The 18,768-nt window shown below is 36.6% G+C and overlaps 1 protein-coding gene across 2 annotated transcripts in view; it reads right to left on the bottom strand.

Moving 5' to 3' along the window:
* Positions 1 to 18,768, bottom strand: part of MOCOS (molybdenum cofactor sulfurase) — a 209,301-nt gene that overhangs the window by 40,387 nt on the left and 150,146 nt on the right. For both annotated transcript variants that reach the window (XM_014256806.2, XM_088060279.1), the window contains one exon: positions 11,284 to 11,483. In XM_014256806.2, coding sequence (XP_014112281.2) covers positions 11,284 to 11,483 — 200 coding nt within the window. The remainder of the gene's footprint in view (positions 1 to 11,283; positions 11,484 to 18,768) is intronic.

Below are 18,768 nucleotides of genomic sequence, written 5' to 3'. Positions count from 1 at the left end.
CCACTAGTTCAGTTCAAAATAGTTTGATTCTCCAACAGAGATATAATCAAAATAACTCCATATATACAGACTTGGAAAGCAGAGAAAACAATCAGGCCCAAGATCCCTATTGATGATTAATGCCTTGGAGAATATCTTGTGTTTAAAGCATGTTTCTCAAATTGAAGTTTTAGTAAAAGGCATCTGTTGAGAGAGACTCTTGTGGTGTCGCTAGCTTTGTTTTGTCAGAAGACTTCAATATGGGAACAGTGACACTTTCTTGACGTCTTTTTCATTTAGATGAGAAAAGTTGTCATTCTGCCATAGCATGGTTTGTCATGGTGCTAGTGACTTGTGGGCGGATCTGTCGTTCTGTTAATCATGACAAGCAAGGCAAAAATCATGACATACTTCACTACTGAAATCGTACAGTGTTTGGGCTTATTTACTCAGTATACAAAAACCTTTAAAATATATAATCTTTTTACTATTAATACTTTTTAAAAGGAAAGTTCCTGGGGCAGCCTTGTTCATCAAAATGCATGTAGTGTAATATAGGTTCCATAACACATCTTCAAGGAATTGCAAACAAGATTTTAATATTTTTTAAAATTTTGTTAAATAAATTATTACTATTCTTTAATGAACAGTAATTTCATTCTAGCTATGCAATCCAATCCTCACCTATGGTAATACTTTAACTGTAATATATATCCATCTGTACATTAGGCAAGGACTACTGAGACATAAAAAACATGATCATTAGAGGAATATAGGAATTGTCATTCAGGAGAAAAAAGGTAAGTTAATAATAGCTTTAATATTAACCGAAGTTTATTATCACCAATGTGATAATGTGCACAGATTTTGGGAACGTGATGCACACTTTTTGCAATGACACCATGTAAAGAACCAGTAAAGGCAACACTAAAAATATCTGTCCCTTGAAGAGATGCTTGGTTTTCCCTTGGACATAGGTTTTGATTTTTTCTTGTTTAGTTTCACCCTAGAAATGCATTACTTGGGGAGTTAATTTAATCTCTCTCTACAGTGCTACCATATAGCAAAACAAATAGAACATAAAACATCTGTTACAGTTATTTCGATGAAAAAAAGCTTCCTTAAATAAAGCACATCTTCAAAATTGCCATAAGGAGCAATAATGGATATTGAGCTCAGGGTTATGAACTACAGAAAGTCACTTTCAGCTCTGTCTGTAACAGTGGAGGCTGACTTTTGGGAACCAGAAATGCGTTCATCAATGAAGGCACAGAAGCATGAATGGTACTAATGGTAAGTACACAGCTTAATGTGTTTGGATTGTTAGTTTTGGTGATTCCCTGGGTCTGATACTTGGAATTATTGTGCCTTGGTCTTTTAGAGATTAAAGACTACAATTAAAATGCAAAACAAATGTGCGAATCTTGCAGCATTTTTACTGATTTCATTCAGTGAGGACATGGTAATCAAGCCATCAAGCTATCTTAGAGTTCCTTCTGTCTCTCAGAGCAGGGGCATTCATTACCTTTTCTGAAGCTCCTTGCTGTGAGCCTGACCCTGCAGACTGCTTCACACCCCAACACTTCCGATGCCACATTCTCTTGATTTTTGACAAGCAAAATGTGCTTTTCACACTTCCAAGTCACGGTTTTCAAATTTAATAAAGATACATAAAAGAAGTTCGCCTAAACCAGTTTTTTAAAACAGTTAATTTTTTTTCCATCAGAGAACGTTCCCTTAGTGTTGCCAGATTAATCAAATGCTCACATTTGGGTTTTTTTTTTCATAGGGCTCTCTCTGATAAATACATTTTATTTTTTTTTAATATAAAAAATATTGAAGTGGAGAGCTTTCACTTTAATGCATTACCCTACAGTAGTCCTCTCTTGGAAATATGGTATTTTAGTTGACACTCAGCTGGAAAGCTCTGAGAAGAAATGAGATTCTGGTCTGTTCTGCTTTTCCATTCCCTGTCACACAATGCACTGGTGACTTCTCTGTGCTTGCTAAATGACTGAGTTCTGCTAACTATTCACTTCAGGGCTTCTGGGGCTCTCAGTGAAACCTGTAAGCTTTTCTCTGGTTTCAGGTTCCATTGAAATAAGTCTGTGAATGATACTTGCTGTAGGTATGTATATACTAAATGATAATAAAGATTTACAAATGCCACATAATTTTGCATTATTCCTAATCAACTAAGTCTAAAACTCACTAAGAATGATGAATGCTTTAGAAACCCCTGCTAATTCATTCCCATAGGTTGCAATTCTGCAGCTTTTATTCAAGCAAGTACATATTTGTGAGTTATCTTACTATCACAATATATATATATATTCTGAATATATATATATATATATAATTCAATACTGGTAAGTACCGTCCTTCAGGAATTGGGATTAGGACTTCTCATTCTGCTTTCTACAATGCCAGTGCCCAAATACCAGGGCAGTTTGTCTGTCTGATGGATTTGCTCATTACAAGAATTTCACTGCACACCACTGATGGCTGGTTATAAAACAGGCTTCATGATGCTGTTCTCCACATCCACTGGTAAATTAATTCACTGGTTCACGGCATGGAATTGGAGAGAAAGTAAGCTAGCTCTTTCTGTCATCCAGCATTTGACTGTGAAACGCTGTTGCTGATGCAAATGCATACTTAATCTTGTTTAATACAATTTAATAAGAAGTAGGTCAGAAGGAAAAAAAAATCAGCACTTGTTTCCTAATAATTTAGTGGGGGGGGAGGGGTCAGGATTTTAGTTGAGTTACAGTATCATTAACTGTTTTAACTGCATGGCTTTCTGCAATAGAGGCATTTTTTGCCATCTCAGAGAAAAAGTTTCAACGCAGGCAGATTCCCTCAGTATTGAGTAATCTGATCCTCTCCATTTTGCCTCTAGTTGTTGACAATGGTTTAAATTAACCAAAGAGAGGATATATAGGGTATCTCTATTCCATCTTCATCCATTCATCACTTACTCTGACCAAAATCCCTTTCATAGAAGACAGTGAAGTATTAGACAGAGATATTCAAATTTACTAAAATTGTCAAGTTCAGTGTCCTGAAAATACTTGTTCAGTATAAATGCTATCTTATCAGGAACTTTACAGTGAATGTGATAATTTTCTTGGCTAGTTAAAAAGACAGTCAAATAGCAGGTAAGATTGCATGGGAAAGAAGCAGCCTGGAAATATTAGCATAATTCAAAGTATGTGGGTTGCCACTTGGCAGGAATTCTTACTTAGGAGATGCCATATACACAGTGAACCTCAGGTTCTTCATGCATAAAGGAGTAACAGTAATTTTTCATTTCTGAGAACCAGAAGCTAGAAGATTTCTTGGGGATAGGGTGGCTATAAAAACAAAATGAAACAATGAAACACAGTCTTAATCATGGATGACCTAATATTTTTCTCAACTGCTTTTTTCTTTCCTACTGTATATGCAAGTGAATTTGGCATGGACCTATTTGAACATATGTAAACTTCACGAGTCCAAGATCCAGCTGTTTGAAATAGAACAGACTGATGAGTAAGCTAAACACCTTGGTCTTCTTCCTTTGATTTGGTATCTTAATGATCACAGATCTCTCCAACCAATGACACCTTCTCTTCTGTTTGTTTGTTTGTTTGTTTTCCCTCCTATTCAAACTGCACTCATTGACAACATCTGGTTTGCTAATATGATATCAGGGGAAGGATGGATTTCAGGAAGAAATCAAAGTAAAGGAACTTAAGCCTCTGTACTTTCCTAATTGACTTCAACAAAACATCCTCTTGCGAGTCACAGAAGAACATCTGGATCTCTCCATCCCATTGAGCATCCTCAGCTATTTTATAGGCTAAAGGCTTTTGGTCAAATTGCTGCTAGTCAAAAATGTTGAAGCCAGAGGAAAACCACACAGAAGGCTAAGTTATAACTCATATCAAGAGGGATAAAGGGAAATGTAGCAGACTAATACAAGTGGGAAACAATGCCTAGGAATAAAAGTGTGCAGTGCATGCTACTGAAAGTGCAGTGACAAAGGTTTCATTCCTGTCATACTCAAAATCTTATCCACCTTTTCCTCTTTCTTTTAAAGCAGTTAAATTCTCCTCTGTCTGTATTTAACTCTGAAATCAGGGTTAATAGAACATGGGGAGGTTGTGGGGTCAAATTTCCATATTACTTTCATTACATTCACAGGATCCTATACAGTGGTGGGAAAGGATAGAAGGGTGTGGGGACAGGAAGATGCAAACAAGGAAGCAGAGTAATAGAGAAGGTGGGGCCAGTCTCTTTTTGTCTTCAAAGGATTCAGATGTTGGACTGAAACTAGACACTGCATGCATTCAAAGGCAGCTGATCTGCTTTTACCAAGATCAAGGACAAGAGAATCCAGTGGAAGCTGTCAAAAATGCAGTTCATTTCCTGTTACCATGTGGGTTTTTTCCACATTTTTCCCATATGAGAAGGTCTGTAGTTTAGTGACACAGTTTGGCCCTGTTACCAAACAGAAAATATTTAGCCTCTCTCATTCATCTTGGATGCTTTCATCTGAACAACTATGAGCATCTTTCTTTTATGTCTTTTCGTTTCCTTAGCAACGTGCAAGGACACTCCAGAGAAACAGTGTCAGACAACACCTTCAGTCTAGTCTTTCATGAGGCTTTCTAACCTTGATCAGCTCTGATGTGCAGTTTAATAGTAGGCAATTTCAAGCACACTAACTCATGTGTCTTTGTCGCCCTGCAATGAGATATAACAGAAATAACTCAGCCTGTACTCTGTCACTACTACCTCAACAAGAGACCTTCATTACCTACTAATCAGGCTTGCATTTCCCACATTGAGCCTCTGAAGTACAGCACCACCTTATGTTCAGTCAGTGATCAACCATCATGATTATGTTCAGACCTAGATCAATAATGCTGCCTCATATATTGTGAGCTCCTTTTTGCAAAAGCTGTCTTTGAGCACCCAGTGCCATGTCACAAAAGCAAAGATACAGATTGTAATGACTTCTTGCCAGTTTGAAGAAACAAAGTGCCATTTATTGATACGCCAGTGTGGTTTACTGCATTGCTGCTATCTCCCTGGTCCAAGACATCCACAGAACAACTGGAAACTAATTGGAACCAAGGAAATCAGTATTTGTTCAACAGGAATCTTCGCAACAATCTTTTCGTCCTTATAATCCTGTTTGCATTCTATTGTGCTGGTCCATCTACCATTCCTGGCTTCCTGAAATCAATGGCAAAATCCATAGCTAAAATCAATAATGAGTAATCACCTCAGCAATTTTTAGGTAGCTACTGGGAAGATGGCCAAAAATCCCATTAAGCAAGTTAGAGAACATTTTTCTTTTCCTGAGTCATCAAAATTAATATAATGAGTGGTTATGCTTTTAAAAGCATTAGTGTAACTAGCTCAGTCATATGACCATTGCTGCAAAGCCATTCTTAGTTGGAATTAAAAAATGCTGGATTTCCATTTTCTGTGGCCCAGATGAAAAAATGCTGCACTTACAAAACTGAATGATTGTTTTACAAGTAAAAAGAAACAGATTGAAAAAAAACCCAAAATTAAAAGGATTGAATATGAAAAGCAACAAAGATTCTCACTTAATAACTTTCTATGAAGATTTCAAATAGATTAAATAGATTCAAATAGATTAAATGTAGTTTGAGGTTTCCTCCCTCATTGCCCACTTTATCCTGTAGGGATGTAGTATGAATTTCCAAACAAGTACTGACAAGTAGTACCAGGCTCTGGTCAGTCTGATCCAATTGACCTGGTATCAACTTCCTGTGAATGGGAAATGCTGTAGCTAGTTGTTTGGGTTTTTTTTTCACTCCTTTTTAATTCACATGTTTCCATTGCTCTAATTTTGTACCTATACACCATGTGTACAGTGGGCTGGAAATGATCTTCTAGTGAAACTAAAAACATCATCTGAGACACAAACAGCAATTCTTTCGAGAAATCTACCCACTCCAGGTATTGCCTGGTCCCGTTTATCAGGTGATGACAAGCAGTGATATGAACTTGTATTGAACCAGCTGTGCGTATATACAAATGTATCCACCACTTGATATCTGAAGATTTGACAGTATTTAACTTATTTTCTCTCCACTCTTGTGAGGTGACAGTAAATTGGGAAGATAAGGCATTGAATCCCTCAAAGTGACACTGAAAGCCTACAGCAGAAGGAGGGCATTTCACCTGGCTATTGTCGGGTCCTGGTGACTAACTTAAGTCCAACTAAACAATTCCTTAAGATATTACTAAAGGAAAAGCAAGCTTTTAAAAGAGAATATTGTGAAATCAAAGTAAAGGAAGTGTACTTACAGTATGAAAGCACTTCCAGAACTGGCTATCATGATGATATTTACCTAGAGCAGCTACCTTTTTGTGTATTTCCCATCCTGACTCACACCACTTTGTCCCATGTTACTTTTGTTTGCAGACCTGTCCAAATACAAGCAGATGGAATAACTTCTACCTGCATATACTGCTCTGTCTCTTCCCTCATCACACCTCACCCATACAACACTGCTTCATGCTTCTTGTCTAATTCTTCTCCCATCTTGGATGTCTGAAATCCTCTTTTTTTTTCCTGCTTTTCTGCCCAAATTGGTGTATCTTTCTTTGCCCAATACATGTAATAATGGACTTTAGCTGCAGTGTGAGAAATTTAGTTTAATTACTAGGAAATATTTTGCAGTAATGAATACAGCTATGTTCCAGAACACATTGCCTCTGGTAAGAAAGTTTTAAGTAAAAATTACCATCCAATTCTAAGATATATTTTTTCTCCCTCTACATCTCAGACCACAGGGCTGAATTTAGCTTGGCTGCTAAGCTGCTTACAAGACAATTCACTAACACAGAATGCTTTGGATACAGAGGGATAAATGGAGTTAAAAGGAAAACAAATTTTTTATTATTGGGGGTGTCTCATTCTGATTTTGCCTTCTTCAAGCAAGGTGCTAATAACACCAAAGTTGTGGGTTTTATCCCCGTATGGGCCATTTACTTAGGGTTGGACTTAATGATCCTTGCAGGTCCCTTCTAACTCAGAATATTCTGTGATCTGGATCTAAAGATTATACTCCTAACATATACTACTAGCAGAAAGAGTCCACCAGAGTACAGAAGGTACTCCGTGAGTACCTTCTCAGTGACCAGTACCAGTACTCAGTGAGTGGTTGGATGAAAGTGATTTGAGGCCACAAATTCTGATGGAAGACCCTGGTCTTCACCCCAGAATGATAGAAAGCAAGGGAGAAAAGGAAAAACCCAGCAGTGGGTCATCAAGTCAATCCTTACATTACATTAATTCAAGGGTGGGTACAGGAGGCTGTAAAAATTGCTGCCATCTCTGAGAGTGCAATCATGTTGTGGTTATTTGTTTCTTACCTCAATGAAATGCTTTCATTTGCTCTTCATTGCTGCAATGAAGGTTTTACTCAGAGAAGAACCTGAGATTGTGGCTATTTCCTCTTGGTGCATGGAGGAAAGTGAGTGAGAGAGTGGGCACATGCCATAATAAGAGCAGTCATCAAACTGTTTCATAGACTTAAACTGAAGAGATGCACACTAGAAGTTGCCTCTTGAGAAATGTTGATTTTTTCCTTTTAATTGAGAAATGGGTGAAGAAATTCAACTCAAAGTCTAGACCTCCCTTCTCTCTATCTGGATTGATAAGGGTGAGCCAGGACATGCTAATGTAGGTTCCTAGGCAAAACTGATTATAATCTGTGTGAGCAGGGTTCTCAGTCTTGAGAGGCAAAACTCATTCATATGCAACACTGTAGAAGAGCCTTCCTTAGGCAAACCAAAATGTTTACATTCTCTGTCTTTGGCAGCTATTCCTGTTATAGCAGTTTGTCTATCACACACAAGTGTGAAGTGGTAGGCAAGAAGGCTGAGACTGCTAATGGACTGATGCTCATTCCCTTCCTGACAGGATCTTTAGGGGACATGGCAGGCATATATGCACACCAAGGGAACTTTTGTAGGTAAGCCAATCACAGCAAGTTACTTGTGCTTAGGTTCAGGCTCCAAGCTAAGGAGGCAGTGTGAAAAAGCAGAGTAGGGAAGGATGCTGGTAATCCACAGCTAAAATGTGAAATGATGGCCTTTTCAAAAGACAGCCATGATGGTTTGCTCCTTTTAAAGCCTGTTACTGGCTCTATTACACAAAAGAGGAAAAATAAAAATATTGTCTCAGAAGATCAGAGTGGAAAAAGAAGAAGTTTGATAAGGGAAGGAGTATTTTTCACTACTGGCATAACACTGAACTGAAAGTTGTGGCTAGGTAAGATCTCTCTAGTGCATACAATTCAACAAATGTTCCAGGTAAAATTCCATCTGGCCATCTGTGTCTCCTACCTCTTTCCCTTCTTCCGGATTCCAAACTGACTTTATAGAATAAAATGTAAAGGGATTATAAAATCACTCTGCAATTAATCTACTGAATATACAAAGAGAATTTCATAGGCCTCATCTCTCTGTCAAAACAAAGAGAAAATTTTATAAATTATATTAGCAAAAAGGATCTCCCAGAGCGGAGCTGGTGATGTTTTTTCACATCTGCAAATGTGAAAGAGAATATACAACAAAATTTGCACTTTGACCCAGTTTATAAGAAATGCACTTTTTTGTGTGTATGATTGTTGTCTCAAGTCTACGTTGCTCTCTTATGACTCCTCCATCTGTTTGACATTCAAATCAGGTTGGACTTCATAGAGTCCTAAGCGAGTTTTGCTAAAAAAAAAAAAAAAGATGGCAAGGATGCAAATTGAAGCTGAGTCATTGCTGTCAGTGTTCGAGAGGCTGGAAGAGACTTGGGAATGACAGAACACATGACATTCACATATGCTGAAGACTGCAGATATTAATTACTAATAAATGAGCTGATGATTCTCTGTGTGAAGGGTTTGCTGCATTAGCTCAGCACCAGGTAACATCAGCATCTGTAACATCGTCTTTTCTGTCACATCACAAGCCCTCTTTAAAGTCTAAGGCTGATTTGCTTCTCCTTTTCTGGTAGCCTCACAAGGAAGCAGAAGATTGACAGTTTGCTGCTTTAACGTCAACTCTTCTGTTTCTATCCTGCAGAGGTCCTTCATCTCTACCCCTGCACTTTAGCACCTTTCCAAATTACCAGTCTGTCATCTGTCCACACTTCATTAGCATCAAAAACTATAATGCTGGGGAATTATCCATTCTTGACTAGACAAGTATATATGAAGAAGCCATTTGGCAAAAAGGCCGTCTTTATGTCCTGGGCCTGTCAAGTACTCATCGTAATTCAACCCCTGTTCGTAACACGGGCTTTTTGATGCTGCAGTGCAAATAAACACTTAACAAAATGACAGAGATGCTACTTTAGAGGACAGGCATCTTGTGTGAAAAGAATACAGGTGTCCTCCCAAGTGATTTCCAGAACAAATTACTACCAATAGTAGTCCACAAGACAGCTTTACTGAAGGAAATAATTTTCATGGAAAGTATTTGGTGCAGCTCAAAGGAGAAAATTTAATGCAGTTTTAGTGCTCCAAGATGAGAGATTTATGGAAATTTCAAAACTGTAGTAGTTTTATTTCTAGATAAAGAAATGTTTTGTGAAAAATCTAAATTAAAACCAAAGCTTTCCATTGACTATTGCTGTTTAGTCCACGAGTCCCTCTTATTTAATTGTTTTAATTACCATTTAGAGGAAAAAATCTTGAACTAGTAATTAAACTGTCAATTAAACCAATGATACATATAGTATAAAACACAAGTTTATTCCAAGTATAATATTCTAAGACATTCAACCATCACAAAGAAACATTTAAACAAAAAAGCAATAGCAATTCAACTAACTTGCATAATTATTTCACTCCCACACTATCACTTCTTAACATCCAAATACTCTATATCATCTGTATTGGGACAGGAAGCTGTAAAAATTGCTGCCATCTCTGACAGTGCAATCATGATGTGGTTATTTGTTTCTCACTTTAATGAAATGCCTTCATTTGCTCTTCAGTGCAATGAAAGGTTTTACTCAAAGAGGAACCAGAGATTGTGACTATTTCCTCTTGGTGCAATTGAGCCTATGCATGTAATTCAAGGACGTTTGTGTTTACTGGCACAATCTTGTCAGCTCTGGTAATTAAGCTGATAACACTGAGAAATGGATTTCAACCATATGAGCAGGTAAGAGTAACTTTCTTCCCCATTGCTACACAGATGAAAGACATATTTTTCTCTGTTTTCATTTTTCAGCTGTGGTATTACATGTCATGCATTTCACTACATGCCTTTCACATCCTAAATATCTTGGGCTTAGTTCAGAGTTTTGAATATCATGCCAATTATGCAAATCTTGAGGCTTAAATGTAAGCTTGGTATCCTCTGAAGACAGTGTCTACTTATGAATTCTTTCTTGCCAATCTCAAGTGTTCCAAATAAACTGCTCCAAACCTCCTCATAATATTTTCTCTGGAATCAGTTGGTCATATTTTCTTTCTCGAGATACCAACTGTTAATGTCCAGTCACACTGTGCCCTACAGTACACAATGGGCAAATAACAATTGCCAGTCAGAAAGGCAAATAGAACTGGTTTAATGCCTGGTTATAAGTAATTAATTATAGATGGGATATCATCCATAAAGAAATAGGATGTTCTATCATTTCTCTTTTAATATACAAAGATAACTTGAGTCATTAATTGGTGTCCACTAGTAGTAGGTATGCCAGACAGAAATGCCATCCAATTTTCACTTCATAAAAAATTTCCCAAAATGTTTTCTGGGAGCCTTGTTCCATGGTTCCTCAGGAACATTATGAAAATGTAATTGTTACAACTGAAGGGAAAAGAGAACTCCTCTTTCATTGCAATATTCTGAGATCAAATTTCACTTGTATGTCAAAGCTCCAAGGCAGTCTCTTCATCAGCTTTTCCAGATTTGCTCTTCAATTCCCAGTTTTAAGTACACTAGAGAAGGAAGCCAGCAAAAAATCAAACTGCCTAGTCAATGTATCCTGTTAAAACAGCCCACTTCCAAGCATCCTATTTGTGGAGTAATAAATATGTAAGATATTGCCTCTGGCTATTATGTATTTTGTGTTGTGCTAGCACTATTTATTAGATTCTCCTTCTACTGTTTTGAAAATGGTGTGTATATACAGCGCAGAGGTATGAAAAAACAAACCCAAAACCTCAGAAAGAATTACAATGAATAAAAAATTTCTATTAGGATAAGGGATTCATCATGAACATGTTTAAAATGCAATAATAAACTCAAGACAAGAGAAAAACATACCTGTGAAAAGCCGAGCACTTCTCCATTTTCATCGAGCACATTAAAATTAATGATTGGACCTTGGACATCAGGATTGCTGAAATCTGTGTCACTGTAAATACGTACTACAGGAGCCCCATTGGCATATTTTAAGCTAGAAAGCACAGTATAGGTGTAGTGAGCTAATGCAAAGGTATGCTGTTTTATTTGCTCCATTCCACCTACAAAAGAAAAGTGCACATACATGTCAGGTGCATTATTTTTATGGCAATGTAAAAAAAATGATGATTTTTCAGAATGGTGTAGTGTGAGGCAATTAACACAAAACTGGTAGTTCTGAGTTTCTTTAAATGCATACACAATTTTCAAATGTTTCTTTCCTCATGTAGAAGTTTCAGAAGTACTGTTGCATCAAGAATTTATCTATAGTTAATCTACTGTAGAAAAATAAAGTTTCATTGAAATGGTTTACAGGAATTACAAGATTTATAGTTTCAGTCCATACATAAAACTAAGATGTTCTGGTACAAATAAATTGAAAAACAAGTTTTTCTCCAGATCTAACTTTGGAGATAATGGGAACATAGCACAGAAAATAAACTGTTATGTCTGAGATAAAATAAAAATAATAAAATTCTAAATGTAACCACAAAATAAAAGTGTTGTTTTACAAGGAATTTACTTGAAGAACTACTCTTATAAGACTTCTTCCTGTAGAAGAAAAAAGGACATTGTGAATGCTTCTTTGACTACATACATGCAATACAGGGGCTCAAGAGAAACTATGCAGACAAGGTTTCACAGAACCTGGCCTGGAAAAACATATAGAGATTTTTTTTTTTTTTTTTTTGCTACACTGTGCAGTTTGTAAAAGAGAACTGCAGAGAATTCCTGATGGATGGAGGTCTCTTCAGCATCTCTGCTCTTTGAGGAGAGGTTGTGTCTTTGCTAGATGTCCCTATTAAAGAAGCTTCCATTTTGCACACTGTGCACTCCATGATGGTGGGTCTACATCATGTGCAAAGAACAAATGAAGGTAAAGAATCACCAAAGACCTCTCGAAGTAGAAGAGCATTTTTCTTTCTGGGTTTTAGACCCAGAGTATTTTCTGTAAAGCTGAGTATCTTATTTGAGGCTCATGAGCATGTTTCACATTTTATTTTACCTTTTGTTCTTAATCTTTGTAACTATGAATCTCACTTACTTACTCACTTCTGTGCATATTACTTTTATATCTGAGTATCTGGAAAGTTCCACACTTGAAATTTTGTAATCTTGTTGACTTCTGTGCTTTTATTCATAAAAAGACTGTGTCATTTATGTATGTATATAAAGGAAAAAAAAAAAAAGGTATATTTCTCCTGATATGCAGAAGAACTGCAGCAGCATCCATTATTTCACTTTTTTTTGAGTTTCTCTATTATGTGCTATCTCCTTAAGATAAGCTGGGATAGCATATGTTAAAAGCATAGTAACAGGTTAGATAAAAGGTGAAAGTACATTTTTTTTTGTGCTGAAGAATAATAAAGAAGAAGAAGAAGATAATTAATGAGATTCTAACATGCAAAGCACTTGCAAGGAAGCATGCCAGAAGCTAATCAGTGCAATTTCTAGATGTCAGCCACAGTAAACTTGGCAAGCATCTCTAGAACATTTTGGTCTGAAAGATGATTTGTATTTTCAGAGTCTCTGAGAATAAAAGATTGACTAGTCCGAAATGTCCTAGTCGTTGGGTAGAAGTTGAGCCTTGAAATAGAAAAAAAACGAACCAAAACCATGCACAAAAAGTTTATTCTGAGCATTTGCCAGAAAATAACTGTCTTAAGAGAAGTGACTGACTTGTCAGCTTCTGAGATGTGTCTAATCTCCTGATTCAGAGCTTTTCCAAACTGACAGGAATCTTTTAATAGAAGATTGAACTACTGTCCTTGTGCCTGGTTGAAGAAATCTCTTATTCAGAAATTTCAGTCACTTATTCACAGCAATCATCCTGCTATCATTTCTATATTGTTTTCAGTTATTCTCCTTTAAAATTTCTTAATCACATTTCCTTGTTCATTAGTGAGAAGCTGATGAGCCTTTTAATTATTTATTCTGACAAATCCAAATGCAATAGCCTGCAGTTTCTTTCCTGCTCTGTGATTGGAGAAAGGAAGCTGTGTTGCCAGGGTCCCATATTTTTAAGTAGCAGAATAGGTGGTAATTAGGTCTGATGTCACAGAAAACCTTGTGGAAAAACTGCCAACAATCTGTAATTTATTCTGACAGAAAAAGGGATACATTCAGAAAATAGCTGTGATTTATTTTTATTTTGTTCAACAAAATCATCTATGCTGTGTATTACATAAATCCAGTGCTTACCTCATCTCCCTTCTAGGGACAAGAATGTGAGCAAGAGAAAATAAAAACCAGAACAAATCTCTGTTTGAGAATAAAAGTAGTAACACATCATTAGCCTTTTGTAAGACTTAGAATTTGGAAAAATCATCGATACTTCACCTCAAGAAGGTGCTAGGAAGGATTCAAGTGCCCTGACTCCTCAGTTTAGAGATTTTATTCCTTACTGCTGCATTATTTCATTAAGGTGAATTGTATCTAGTTGCTCATAAAAGTTAATTTAAAATTAGGAACAATTTATGCATTCTGTAACTTGGAGCAGAATTAATCCCATGTCTAAATTACATCAGATGAAGTCTATCTAATACCATGCTGTATTTATGTGTGTAATGTGTGTAGGATTACCTCTAGCACAAAGACTACTCACAGTCCACAATCTGCACTCATCAGTGTCTTCCTCCTATAGCAGAACTGTAAGGACTTCTCTGTTAAAAGGGAAACTTCTGCATTTGTGTGGGTTAATATGCCTCTTATTACTTTGTCTCCATGTGCATTTTCTGACATTACATTAAGCCAGACATGATCATTCAATTAATTCTTCTTCCCAGTAGCACCAGATTTTTCAAACAAATTATTGCCCCAATGAATGCCTTGTACTTTTGCAGTGGTAAACTTTTTGAGCAGAAGAAATTGTGACAAAGCAAGCTTGTGCTTTTGTGTACAAACCTCCTTGCCAAAGTATTCTAGGAAACCTGTGGAGATACCGTTACACCTCATATTGCTGATGTATGTTTGCACAAGACAGCATTCTGATAGGTCAGCACCTGCCATCCCATCTTATACTTCAGTCTGGGTATTGTTATAGAAAGTAATACTGTTCAAGTATGGAAAAGTCAGAGTGCCACTGATAGTAAAAGATTTTAAAATCATAGAAAATTCGGGGAGTTAGAAAGAAAGTTAGGCTTGGCAAGCCCTGGAAAAAGTGTTAAAAGTAGGCCCTGGGAAATGTTAGGCCTTGTGCTTGCTAAGATCATGTGAAACTGCACCTGTGAATAATCATATATCATATAAATGATACAATTGTTAGATGTGATTAGATATAATTATTGTTTAAAGAACATGAGGAACAATGTTAGGGGGTTGAGAGAGATCACGAGAAATTCATGCTTGGGTAAAATCAATGTATACAATAGAACAATGTAAGTTTAATAATTAATACGTAAGTTATATAACAATAGAGTATAAAACATGTTCAGCTCAAAACCAAGTCGGGTCAGATTTGGGTATGTGTACCCCTGACACCCAGAGCTCTTCAATAAAGCACCTTCATATAATCATTCCATGATTATGTGTGTTCCTGAATGCTAACACCACCGCACTGGGTATCTCATAGACAAATTTATAATGTCAGCTTTTCCATAGGAATTTCATGTGTGCAGATGCCTCTCCACAGAGACTGTGGGACAGTTAAATCATCTGGGAGAGAAGAAGTTATGTCACACATACAAAGAAGGTACAAACTATGTGCATTCAAACTATTCACAATTATCTTGTCTTGACTGGTGATAACATCTTGTATTTGCATTTCTTTTGTCTTGTTAGCTGCTTGTTCTATGCAAAGTAGAATGAGATTTTATTTTTCCAGTGGAATTTTATCAGATCAGAGAGGTCTGAGATATAGAGATGTCCAATAAGAATTCAGTGAAGAACGATTCTGAGTTAGCAGGGACCTGGTTTTATATTACATAATGGCACACATGTAACGGCATATCATCTCCTCTCTGAAAGAACCAGGATTTCAGAAGCCCAAATGTTCAAATGTATGTTCTTCCTGAAAGAGCTGTAGACAAATAGGCATATGTCAACACCTATAAAAGATATTGAACAAAGAGATTAAGCTAAAGCAGAGACTGGAAATGAGCCTCTAGAATGAAAGCTCTGGTGCTTAAGGTTTTCAGGCTGTACTCAGAAACCTGTGTGATCTGCATTCAAATACATTTTTTATCTCTCTTGTTATGAGAAGCTAAATATTGGAGATAAGGAAGAAGAGAAACATAAAACAAATATAGTTATTGTTCTAATTCGGTGTGAAAAAGATACAGAAATTGAGGTTTAAGGATGACAAATTCCCTATCACTCCAGTAAATCCAATCTCACATATATGTTTGGATAAGAGAAATATCAATCTGATTCACTATTCATCAGCATCACCTAATAGACAGCAGCAAGTCAGGGAAATAATGAGCTGAAATCTCAGCAAACCAATAAGCAGGAAGTGAAACCAACACATAGCCACCTTCTACTGAATCCCAAATGAGACAGATCACAACGCAGGACCGGTGAGTCAATGTGCTAATGAAGCCAAGGAACCTGGAAATGCTGTCAAACAGGACATTTTGGTGTCCTTCCTTCGCTTCCTCCAAGAAATGTACATAAAGTTAACTTCTGAGCTTTTTTTGGTGTTCTTTTCTGCATAGAACTGGATGTCTCTGGCTGAGGTCTGTCACCTATTTAGTGTTACTTTTCCCACAAAATCTCTTGAGGATGACCTTGCTAACGGTAATTTTTTGTGAATTTGAGTACTTCAGCTATAAACCACATTAAACAATGTATTCTAACCACTTTAGAATTCCTGTTTTAAACAGAATGCTGCAAACATGAAAATGAAATATTCTTAGGATGATCTAACTCCCTTCCCCCAAAGTGCAACCCTGAAATGTTATAAATACAAGAAAAGAAAATAAAGAGAAGAAAATATAATCAACTTGATAAGTCATCCCTTGATAGAGCTTCTACATTTATCAAAAAAAAAAAATTAAATATACCCATTCCTGGTAAGTTTTTCCCCCTAAATTATGAGAACAGCTGCCCTAAGAAAGACCAAATTTAGCTACTGCCTGTTTCCCAGAGTGAGGAGCAACAGATACCTAGAGGAAAAAATATATGCAAAAAGGTATGTAATTTCTAATCAGCTACAATGAAGTAAATAATATATATATATATATATTAAAAAAACCCTAAAATATAAAAATTTCCTTATGGGTTGGCTAATAGAACTAAGGGTATAAAAGCCACTCAGGGAACTTGAACATTATAATTAATACATTAACATTTCCTTGGTGTCAACAGAAAAGAGCTCCTCTGACGTAAGACAGCTGCAATAATGGTCATAACTGTTACCAAAATCTCATTAATTTAATTCAAAATAAAGCACTATAAATGGTTTACCACCCAATTTATAAAAATATCTATCATCCACACTCACAGAAAAGGCATAAGGCATGGACAGATTGCAAACCCCTCTTTCACTCTGACTCACATGATCAGTTCAATCAGCTTGATCTACAAAACACATGAAATAAAAATTTGGGGAACACAAAGTGGGGTGGAGAATGTCTGTTTCTGCAGCTAAGGTGACTGCATTTGACAGCAAGAAGGGTAAAATCTTTGTCCCCAATTGTCACTGGTACTTCTAAAAAAATAATGCAGTCTTCTTTCTAAAGTTAAGATGTGACAAAAAGAATTACATAAAAAGAAAATTTTGTTATGAAACTATGGGGGTTTTTCCCCTGAAAAGTACATAATATGGTTTGAAAGTACATAATCAAATGGCAAGAATCCATTTCACAAGATCAGTGTCCAGACTGAAACTGTAGATGGACTCCTGTAACTTAATTATGTATTTTCTGTGTGTCCAAAACGAGATCCATGTTACACTCTCAACACAACTAAATCCACGCAGAATTCAATGGGTAATAGGGGGACCTTTTACTCTCTCAACACTAATTCTTTGCATAATAGCTAAAATCCTTTTATTTTCCTCCCTCTCCCACACCATCTCAATAGTTTAAGACTGTGGGAAGCAACTGCTTAATCCTCTATTCAGAATGTTATGCTGAAACCAAACATGAAACACATATTCGGTGTTTATCTTAATGAACAGAAGGCTCTTTGATGCCCCATCTCCCACTTCTTTAGAGCAGCTAATTCAAGCTCTGTTTTCACACAGTGAGGGGAGTTTGAAGTCTCTGTTCTAAATAAAATGAGCAGCACATTCTGAAAGAAGCAGCTCCTAATTTTCAAACATTATAATGAGGAATACTTTGCCTTTTTTAAAAATTTCTTGGGAGTTGCATGAAAGTGGGGAAGTTGTACATGCCAGCTGTCTGACTCACTTTTAGAATAAATATTTTAATTACACGTACAATTCAATTTCAGTTAAGTGCTTATTAGACTAATAGCTATCCAAGAATTCAAATAAACTCCAGGTAACATACATTTAATTTACTGTTTGCTATTAAGAGGTTTCTTTTTTTTGAGCCAGGGGAGGGTATGTATTTCTGTCCATCCTTTCTTTTCTTCCATATGCCCATGCCATACTCTTAGCAGAGGTAATAATTTCAGAATGACTTTTCAAACCATAAAACCAGTTACATAAAAGATGACTGGGGAGTCTTTCTCAAAAAGGCAGAGTGCCTTGCACACCTCATGGAAGCAGCATTCAAACTGCATCTCCAGAGTGCTGGATGACATGAGCCCACAGAGATTTTTGTGAGAATAACAGAATCATCCCTAAAAGTATGTGTTTATGTGATATTCACATTACCTCTAGAGGCTTTATCTCCCAAGGTTTTTCTCAGTCCAGCAGAACAACTTCTGCTTATGGTTCTTTCATCTTAAGGACGAAATGCAAGAGAAGCTTGTACTATAAAAGCACATGAATTCTCCTGGCAGCTGTTAAAAACCTGAATGTTACATACAGGCCTGTTTTCTGCTTTATTACAAAACGTCTCTGTCCTTTGTTTAATGGAGCCTGCTATGCACAGTTCCTTGAAGTCAGCATGTCGAAGCCTAACTGCTGCTTGTTCCTTGGAATTTTTAACTCTGCACAGCTAGTCTGCTAATATAAGGTAAAGCATAAAGCTCTTTCTATGTCTCACAGCTATATCATGGCAATCTAGAAAATGTAAGATGAGGCCGTAAGTCTTATGTTTTCCAATTAGCCAATAAGACTAATTTGACCCTGGTTTTGCATGAACACCTATTTATTGATTTTTAACTTGCTTAAGTCAGGAGCAACTTTCTAATCACTGTAACACAGCTGGAGGAGAACCTTCATCATCTGCTCAGTTAAATTGATACTATCATCAGATCTGCAGTTAATCTGAA

Source organism: Pseudopodoces humilis, chromosome 1, assembly GCF_049639895.1.
Source record: "Pseudopodoces humilis isolate 2021_Gansu_Grassland_sample_001 chromosome 1, ASM4963989v1, whole genome shotgun sequence".
NCBI classification, from domain to species: domain Eukaryota; kingdom Metazoa; phylum Chordata; class Aves; order Passeriformes; family Paridae; genus Pseudopodoces; species Pseudopodoces humilis.
This window is presented reverse-complemented; position numbering and strand designations above follow the sequence as displayed.